The 10,095-nt window shown below is 37.2% G+C and overlaps 1 protein-coding gene and 1 long non-coding RNA gene across 2 annotated transcripts; one reads left to right on the top strand and one right to left on the bottom strand.

The window, feature by feature from the left end:
- Window positions 1-727: 727 nt before the first annotated feature.
- LOC131226787 (uncharacterized) lies at window positions 728-1,661 on the bottom strand. The gene is made up of 2 exons (XR_009162020.1): window positions 1,019-1,661; window positions 728-914 (listed from the first exon to the last, which is right to left on the bottom strand). It is a non-coding gene; the product is annotated as an uncharacterized LOC131226787 (long non-coding RNA).
- A 4,842-nt stretch (window positions 1,662-6,503) lies between these two features.
- LOC131227008 (large ribosomal subunit protein uL14x/uL14z/uL14y-like) lies at window positions 6,504-7,861 on the top strand. Its single transcript, XM_058222694.1, has 2 exons — window positions 6,504-6,603; window positions 7,563-7,861. The coding sequence occupies exons 1-2, from the start codon at window positions 6,504-6,506 to the stop codon at window positions 7,859-7,861; spliced, it is 399 nt and encodes a 132-aa protein (XP_058078677.1).
- Window positions 7,862-10,095: the final 2,234 nt, after the last annotated feature.

Below are 10,095 nucleotides of genomic sequence, written 5' to 3'. Positions count from 1 at the left end.
TAAACCGTGGTTCAAGAAGGGCGTCGCAAAAATTAGGAACGGTTCCCAACCGTTTCTGAAATAGGGCGTCGCAAAAAATTAGGGACGTTTGAAAACCGTCGCAAATTTTCAATCTCCAACCCCCTTCCCAAATCGTTCTTAATTTTTGGGGAAGGTATTTTTTCTTATTTAAAAATAGTTTTAATCCAAAAAAAAAAAAAACCATGTTCTTACGAGTAAAATCCAATAAAATTGTAGCAGCACTACAATTTTAAGCACATGAGAAAAGCCTACATCAATAGTAAAGATTCTCCAAAATGCAAAAAAAAAAAAAAAAAAAAAAAAACAACGTCCAAGTTGATATACCCTCTTCTCCAAAACAAGCATGTATTTGAAGTCAATTTTTAATTTAGGTTAAACCCTTCTTAATTTTAGGAACAATATTTTTCCTTAGGAAGGATTTTGAACCCTTCTTATTTAGGAAGGGTCGATAAAAGCCATACAACTATTGAGAAAGGCAATAATTTTTTTATTATTGGCACCTGTATTTTTTTTAATATTTGAAATCCAAATAATATTGCAGTACAATTAAACAAGGTGCAATGTATACGGACCTTGACAAGATACATAACCATCACCATGATACTGAACACCATCCACTATAGGGCATTGACATAATCTACCCCTGAAAGTGTCCTAAACAAACAGACAATCCAAAGATCAGTGAGAAGTGAGAAATAAGACATCATTCACTGAGAAACCCACCTCTATACAATGGTCGTATGTTTTTACCACATGAAAACTATCTTAACATGTATCATTCGCAAGATGCATTTAACACTATCTCATTCACAATACCTTGCAAGTAGAAATATTCAATTTCTAGTTCTGCCAACAGCCGTCATTCCTTTCAAGGCACTAGTTAGTCTCAAGATCTGTACACACGACAGGAAAAACCCAATAAAAATTCAATGCCTAGATCCCATAAGGAATTTCTAGAAACCAATCTCGACTAGAAAGCCGTAGGCATGTGTTTAACCTCCACTCAAACCATATGCTTGTTTGCGTAAAAATAGACTTGCTGATGCTTTATGCCATGAGAGTTTCACCTTCTCTATTAACTGCATCGGACCACAACAACATAATCACCAAATCATGTGGATGATGAACAAAATCATGAAATCCAGTAAAAAAAAAAATGAACCTCTTTGTTGCTAGCACTGATAGCTCAACCAAACAAAGACGAGACTATCTTCTAGCCAGCAAGATTAGAAAAGAGTGACCTAACGTAACCAAATCAAGAGAAATAGAAGATTCAAAATAGGCGAAAAGCAGCCCACACCACCAAGACCATCCTATGTCAGCATGTTTTGCAATGAATTATGATAACCATGGGAACTATGAAATCCAAATGCACTTTTACATCAAGTGTTGAAACTCAAAAGCAACCCATTCAAATGACCGTTATTGAATCATAATACAAAATCAAAGCAAGGTCACTGATATGAAGGATTTTTGTCCTTCAAAGTATATGCTAAGAAATAAGGAAACAACTTAAAAGAAAAAAGTACAGCTTTGACGACATAAATGGATAAGTATTGCAGACTCCATGCAATGCAAATGTTCATCAGATCATGGTGCTAAGGCCAAGAACTGTCTGTAGAACTGCAAATGCAGCTTGGAAGAAGCAAGAATCCATCAATTTTCTTTCTTTCATCAACTTGGGGAGAACCCCAACTGACCAAAATCTTTTTCATATGCATATTTTATGTCCCTGTTTTCTACATACTATTGAGGTAGCTTAAGAAGCTTGGTACTCTCATTTTTTAGTGCTTTCAACATAAATATGTACGGACTCACTAACAACAAAATGGTGTTAGTGTACAAGTAGTGTACAAAGGAGGGAAGAACGTCATAGTATACATCACTTATCTTAATGGTGCCACTCCTGCTCTCCTCCATCTTGTTCTCCAGCATTTCTTTAAAAACTGAAGATTTGCTCGTCCATACAAGAAACTTCGAACAAGCGTAGCTAGACAAATGCGTTCAAAAAGTTCTATCTGAATACAACTTTGAGGCTAACCAAACGGCCCCAAGATAAACATGAATATAGTATAAGTGCTACATATGCACGCCACAAAAGCACTTATACATGCATGTGCACACATAAAGACACTAGCATGTTGCATCTACGAAAACTTCCCTGTTACTGTAGTCTGTCACCATTCAACACTTTCAGTACTTACAAGGAACGAATGCTATCCTTAATTTCCTGTAGATGATTATCATCCTTCCAATGAGCTGTTGCATCAATGTCACAGATGACCAAATATTAGAAGGTATATGAAAAAACTAAGAGATCATCTTGACCTGATTCAGAATGCCAGCTTCCAACAGTCCAAAAGAAAATTGACATAGGATAAGGCCACCAAGTATTACTAGATAAAAGAGGAGAGTCAGGGTTCCAATGTGCTTCTTCTTTTGAACTTCGAGATACTTCCTGCAATTGTATGATTGCCCTGATTTGTGGCTTAAGATCATTCATGGAGAATTGCTATAGCGGCAATAGTACGGGAACTAAGAAATGGAAAGGAAAGGCAAAATTTCAAAAGCATTATGATAATCACTGGAGTGTTACCTTTTTAAAAAATTTCCCATAGGTTATGGTTTCAGTTATGATTGGCTGTTAGATGGTGGGTGGGCTCCTGGCACGATTGATTTGAAGATCCAACGGTTGCCTACCTTCTGATGAGGGTGATTTTATTTTTATTTTTGTGAAATGGGCACTAAGGTGGTCATTCATAAACCAAGAACATATAAAAAGATGAAAATTCTGTTCATATTGGAAATGCATTTATCAATCCTGATTAGGAAAAGAGAATATAAATGAAATTGAATTACCTGATTGTCCCAGTCAGTTCTCCATGTAAGGTAAGATAGTACAAGAGTATGAACAACCGTGCCGAACAGCATTCCAATCCAAATCCCCTACAAAACAAATAACATAATTAAGAAAACCAACCTCCTATTGCTGCATTTAGCAGTTTTTTCCAAGCAGTCATTTGGTAGTATAGATTCTTGGAAGTTAGGATTTTCAATAGTGGATTTTTGAACAACATTCCAAACAACCTTGCACAACATAAAAACCAAATCAAGATGCATTGAAAAAAAAAAAGGAAGAAGAAGAAGAACCAAAAGTTAAGCTTATTTGATTATCTATCAGATTGGTGGAAATTTATTGGAATGGCTAAAAAATGAAAAATATCCAATGGCTTCAACAAACAAGCATCAACGAATCAGGGGCTAGGACTGCTCAACTATTCTGATTTTCAGACTGTAACTCAGCAATAGTGGTTTCCAAAATTTAGTTGGTTTAATTTGAATTATGAATGCCACAACCATCAAGAAACAAAACCTAGATGGGAAAAGCAAAGAAAGAGCAATTTTTGAAATCCAAGAGGTCTCTCTGACCTTCTGCCCTCTCTCTATATATTTCACAGCAAAGAGCTCCTTATTTTTTAAAACCTATTGGTACAAAGACCTGAATGAAGGGAAAACGTAAATATCAGTTTGATACAAAAATTTTGTAGCCCATGAGAAGTTTTTAATGGTGTGACCATTCAATTACGTAATTTACTATGGTGTGGCCCACCTTAGATTTGGATCTGCCTCATTTTCGGATTCAAGCTTGAAATAAGTTGAAAAGATGAATGGTGGGCTTGAATAAAATACATTCATTATGTGAGGAAAATTTTTGGTTACTGAGTTTTACATTTCTCAGCTTATTAATTCCTTAGTTTCTGGGAAAAATAAAAAATAAATCAGTTCTTGGTTGGTTTTTACATTTCCCATGAATTCCTTTTGGTCATAAATCTTGCCCCAACTTCTAGGCAGGGAGTGGAAAACTTGGGGAATTAAAACATGATTTTAGACTCTTCTAAGGTTTTCCCAGAATTTCATGAATAAAGTAGTGGCACAAGTGTATGCATAGAGTCCAAGTGTATGCATAGAGTCCAAATATTTATGTATATGGATCTCTATAAATAGGTTCTCTGGATCTCTAAAACATGATTTTAGACTCTTCTAAGGTTTTCCCAGACTTTCATGAACAAAGTAGTGGCACAAGTGTATGCATAGAGTCCAAATATTTATGTATATGGATCTCTATAAATAGGTTCTCTGGATCTCACAGATGAATTGGACCATACATGCATGGGTTGCTTGGGGGTCCCACAGTCTAAGATGAAGTGCGTTCCACAGGCGGACCTAGTTGGCCATGTTTGGATGTGCATGTGAGATGAATTGTAAACGTTCCATTTAAACAGTCTAGTCTGTAAAAAGCTGCAGGTGGTGTTCCTCCAATTCCTTGGTATCATAAAAGAAATTAATTGCAATTGGATCATTCCATCTTTATTAGATTAGTATTCAATTCAATTGGATAGATCATCCAAATGTGCACACACCCTAAAGGTGCTGGAAATTAGTGCCTTGAACAACATCAACAAACACAAAGCAATATGACAACATTCAACAATCAAATTTCAGTGGCTTAATAAACATTAAATGATTCTTGAATCAGATATTCACTAGTTCAAACAGAAACTATATCACACAGAGGAAATTTTTTTTTTCTTTTTGCATAGCACATTAACAACTCATTATTTGCACACGCATGTAAGGTGTAGTTCATCTGAATTGATAATCAGGTGAGCCCTGATTGGACAATTCCAGCCCTTGGACTCGAGCACCTCCTTTAGGGGAAAAAAGGATAGTGAGAGGAGCATGGGTTGATGTGTTGTAATTTTCCCTAAAAGTCCTCAAATACAAAGGCTGAAAATCCTCAAAGACTGGCGGTCCCATGATCAGTTTGGTTGGAAAGAACTAATAGGTGCTTTCGGAATAGCAGGGCCATAGCTGCTCTAGGATTTTAATCATTAAGGCAATTCTATAGTTGTCATAAGTGGGTCATGAAATTGGTATTCCATTGGTGACTAGCATACATCATGGATAAGATTTATGACCCATACTCTGATTTTGAGGTCTTATCCCACCAGTACTGATAAGCAGCGAACCTTTAGAATGGACTGTCTGTAAGCAATCAGTTCCCCTAGAGGAGAAAGGGCCACCGCCTGTCTTTGTTTTCCAGTTCTTGCTTATCAGGACCATGCATCTATAAAGTACACAGACAGGCCTTCCTTTTAGTAACTCGGCTTTGCTTGGTACTCTTAGTCGGTTTCCTCACATCCACAGATTCATCTTCAATGTCCTACAAAAAAAAAAAAAAAAAAGTTTGTGTCATTGAGCATGCCTCTTTGGCGCCAGGAATTTGGTAAATGGATATTGGGTTGTCATTTGAGATGTAAGTTGCATATGCAGAGTCGCAGACTATAATAGATTTATTCTTGCTTGCAAATTCCACCAGTTTTTGTTCCACAGCATGTTTCACTTCTGAAAAGAAAAAGATAAACAAAAAGATAAAAGAAGGAAGAAACACCCGTGTGCCACACCGAGATGAGTGTAGAGCTGGCAAATCTCTCTAGCTAGAGGTTACTGACAATGTTAGACTGTTTCCTAAGAAAAACAAACTGCACATGTGGACAGCTAGGCTGTGCAGAAGACCCAGTCAGAAAATCATGGTTGTACACTCTTCAGATGGATGCCACACTTGGAATGAGCTGTGATTGGTCATGTCAACAAAATGACAGAAATATATGAATGTAACAATAATCAAAGTCATGCCAAAAGGTTACGAAGTTATAAACTCCACAAACACAGTGTCAATAAGATAATAATGAGAACTGATCGTCTATAAATCACCTACCATCCTCTTAAAAATGGATGATTGTAGAAGAAGAGAAGGCATGAAAAAACTGGGTTGTAGTGTACAACCAGTCCTCTAGAGTAAATACTCTACCCAAGCAGTACATATGAAAATTACATACATTGCATGACATGATAAGGTTCTTAACAAACGAATAGCACATGATACAAATTATCTGTTCAACCATGGAGAGGCATTTACAAATGAGAAGAAACAGGCATTCCATGAACAACACAGAATCTGCTGTTGTGTTTGGATGCACTATTGTATTGAATCGCAATAACTAATTAAACGAAGTGCCAAATTATCCAAATGTAATTTCCTTAGCATTCATAGGGCTTAGGCTCAATAGTGCAGTTACAGGAGTTCCAAATGTAATTTCCTTAGCATACATAGGGCATATAGAATGGGCTAGCCTCTTGGAAAGTTCCTCTTTGCCAATCCTCAGAAAGCTGTTCTCCTGCAAGATTGAGTAAACTTTGGCATATAGAATTTGGAAAAAATAAAAAATAAAAAATCAATTCATATATGTGTTCATGCCTTGATCTTCGTGGGTTGGTGAACCCGTTTTTGGATGTCTTGTGATCCAAAAAGTTTCTTCACCATCTCATCCAATTCTGCAACCTTCCTCTTGAGATTAGCCTTGTCCATCCATACAAAAGGTAGAAGTGATAGCAAACATCATTAAAGCAAGGTACGGTAGATGGTAATGAACTCGAACAATATAAAAAGGAATTCTCCACACCTTCAACGTCTCATTTTGGGCCGTGAGCAACTGATCTCGTTGTTGAAGCTGCTTAACTGTCAGTTGGGCATCTAGTACTGCTTGCCGTTGATTGATTTCCTCAATCCAGCTACAAAAACAGAGCGCCCATATGAAACTAGTCCTAGAACTTCATTTTAAAATATTGCAATAATGAAGACATGAATGCAAGATGTTATGCGGTAGGAGTGAATAGTTCCATGCACCAAAAACAATGTTCTTTAGGTACTGGAAATCCTTTTTTTCTGCCAGAAACTGCAATTAAAACGATAAAAAAATAAAAAATTTGCTGCTTGGAGGAAATTCTTTTTTCACCATTTGGAGCCTTTACTGCAAAATGTTGTTTTGAGGCTTGCTTTGCTCTACTCTCCCATGGCTAATTACCATGATCTTTGCAACTATTTTGAATCCCATCAGATAAACTATCCAATTAGCTCTAGATCGTCATAAATCGACATTTGAGTATGAAGTTGTGGTCGAAATGATCAGAGGCTTTACGTTAGTTCTCTATTAAATAGAATAAAAATGAGCTGATGGCCCAAACATGTGATTCTCCTTTTTTATACAATATAATGTGAGACTTCGGAATCTAATACATTAAGGATCAATATTTAAATGGCACCAAGGAAAGAAAACAGATGGAACAGTGGAATTTCAGGTGTAGTAAATTAAGAGAACTTACCTGATTAGCAGCATCTTTGGCGTATCTAAATAAAAACCAGCAGGCCTGGAAATTGATCTGTTCAAGAGTGCTGGAAATTAAAAAATGGACTTTAAGAGAAAAGAAGGGCTCAAGGATAGAGTCCTTCAAACAGAAAGTAGATGCCTAATAATCAAAACCATCCAGGCTGCTTCCTTTTGAGACATGCCACTCATGGAAATAAGCTTGGATGCAGTACCAAAAAAGTTCCAATTGGCGAAATATCTGGTTCAAAAGTGAGGGCCAATCACTCATTCAAGACAAACATTTTGCTTCTTATTAAATGTGAAATCTTCCAGATTGGGGCATCAAGGGCAGGCTTAACAGGCTTCCTTCAGATTGTGTGGGTGACATGGTGATGGCCACCGTGAAGAAAGGTAAACCAGATCTCCAGAAGAAGGTGATGCCTGATGTGATCGTTTGCCAGAGGAAGCCTTTTAGGCGAAAGGACGGTGTTTACATGTATTTCAAAGATAATGTTGGCGTTATAGTGAACCCAAAGGGTGAAATGAAAGGATCTGCAATCATTGGCCCCATTGGAAAGGAGTGTGCTGATCTGTGGCCCCATATCACTAGCGCAGCCAATGCCATTGTATAAAAAGAGTTCCTTGTTTGCAGCATGCTGCCATTTTTCGAATACTACCGGCAACTTTGGCATTAATGATAGTTTCATGCACTTATTAAGCTTGACTTGTGGATTTGTTTAGTAGAATAGCAATTACTTTTTATTTTTCATCGCTTGTTCTTGGACTAATGTTTTCATGTTGTCATTCAAATCTGTGTTGGAAAAAAAAAAACCTGTCACAGCCTGCAGAACTTCAAAGCCAGTCGAAACAGTCCGCCAATGGCAGCCGGCTCAGCTTCATCAACTGGGCAATGGAATGTGCATGTCGCCAGATGCTGACAATGACCTTTCCCCTTCCAGCATTTGGACTGGTGCTGAAAATTTTTCATGGCTCCCTCAACTGACCATATATGTTGCTTCCACCGTGTACCATCACCTGAGAAAAAAAATAATTCTATATGCATCATATGTTCATGCATACAAAAGCATATATACATGTCAACAGGGATATACATGTAGTCAGCTCAAAAACTGATTATAGTAACAATCAATTGAATGAAAAATTATCAAACTAAGGGAGCGAGATCGAGGAAATGTAGAAATAATTAACGTTGATTGGATCATTCAGATGCAACAATGACCTGATCAATTTGAGATGCGAGAAGGAAGGGTAGAGATTATTCTAATCAAGCCCAAATTTAGATGTAGTAATGTCTTGAAGGTCCAATAAAGGATTATCTATGTAAAAGTGAAGATCGGGAAACCAATGATTTCAGATTTACAGAGATTTTCCTATTCAAAATGCAAGCTGTAAATGCGAAGGATCATGCACCATCAAGGAAACCCAACAAGGGTTTTATTGCCTTAATAACATATAAGAGAAACATGCGATGCAGAGCTCCAAACACATTCTATCTTCTTTTACATTTATCCTAGTACAGTTTAGCCTAGCATAGCCTACCTTTAGCATATATTACTACCGTCCAGTGCTATCACTACAGTACCATATGTTTAACACAAACATCTACGACCATAAGTTGTTAGATTCTAATCAATTGAGTTCTAGCTCAGGCTATCAACTTTTTGGTTGCATCCTACTGATCATTTGCATAGATTGTCTATTCATATGGACGAATTATATATTTATCCTTTTTTCATTATTTTTAGCTTGTTTTTACTTTGTCGATTATAATGAGCCGCATTTTCATATTAATAAAATTAGAATTACTTTAGTCTTTTTTTCATTTATCTATTCATATTGTTTTTTTGAGAAATACATTTGTAGCAAGTAGTAGTGAAAGAAAGTACTTAATATAAAGTAAAAAAAGAATACATTAGGAAGGACCTGCTACCCTTTCGCAAATCGTATGATCGCCGCTCATGAATATAACTGATGCCTGGCTCAATAGTTGGATTTCCTAATCCGGTCTTACTCAGCCATTTTAGTGTGGGGGTCACTAGTGTTTAATCAAACATTGAGTTGAGTACGACTCTAGAATGCCCGCACTTTCTAATTGCACCCATGAATCGAGTACAACCCTCGATCACATGTGTGGCCTTGTGCTTGATTGGATTGTGCATATAGGGCCAACTTGTTAGAAGGTTTGGAGTCACATGCACTTAATACCTCTGAAGTTATGGTATTGGTGGATTGTAACTTATAGTCCAATTAGTATACTTAAGAAATCTAATATTTTTTTGAAGATCCGCTTCTCCTCATAATAGGGGAGGCAGTACTCCTGCCTTTGATTTTCAATAGGCCACTTGTGGAAGTGAAATTTACATGAGATCCACTCCTATGAGTAGATGTGTAATCCTATGTTAGCACCATGGACAAAAATTCAGACTGACCAGTGATTCAAGTGGGCCACAAGAAGGGAAAAGGTTGGAAGAGGAATGTTCATTGATTTTTACATGGCTACCATGGTGATTATATAGAATCCACTCCAACCATTAGATGACGCACAAACAATTAGGCCGGGGACTAAAAGTCAAGCCCATCTGTGATTCAAGTGAGCCTCAATCAGATAAACAGTTTGGAGAGTATCCTGTTTCTAACAGCATAGCCCACCTAAATCTGGCTGACTTTTTGGTCCTGACTTTAGCATGAGTGACTCACCCGATGATTTGGGTGGATTTTACATCAACACTACGGTGGGGCCCACCCAAGTGGACAACCTCTTCTGAAGGTGGATTACCTCCTGGCTTGTGGACAGTGCTTGTGGCACTACCATAATGTATGTGTCCATCCAATTTTCCATATTATT

The sequence above is a fragment of the Magnolia sinica genome, chromosome 15 (assembly GCF_029962835.1).
Source record: "Magnolia sinica isolate HGM2019 chromosome 15, MsV1, whole genome shotgun sequence".
NCBI classification, from domain to species: Eukaryota; Viridiplantae; Streptophyta; class Magnoliopsida; order Magnoliales; family Magnoliaceae; genus Magnolia; species Magnolia sinica.
The sequence above is the reverse complement of the archived record's forward strand: the minus strand, read 5'-3'. Positions and strand labels throughout refer to the sequence as shown.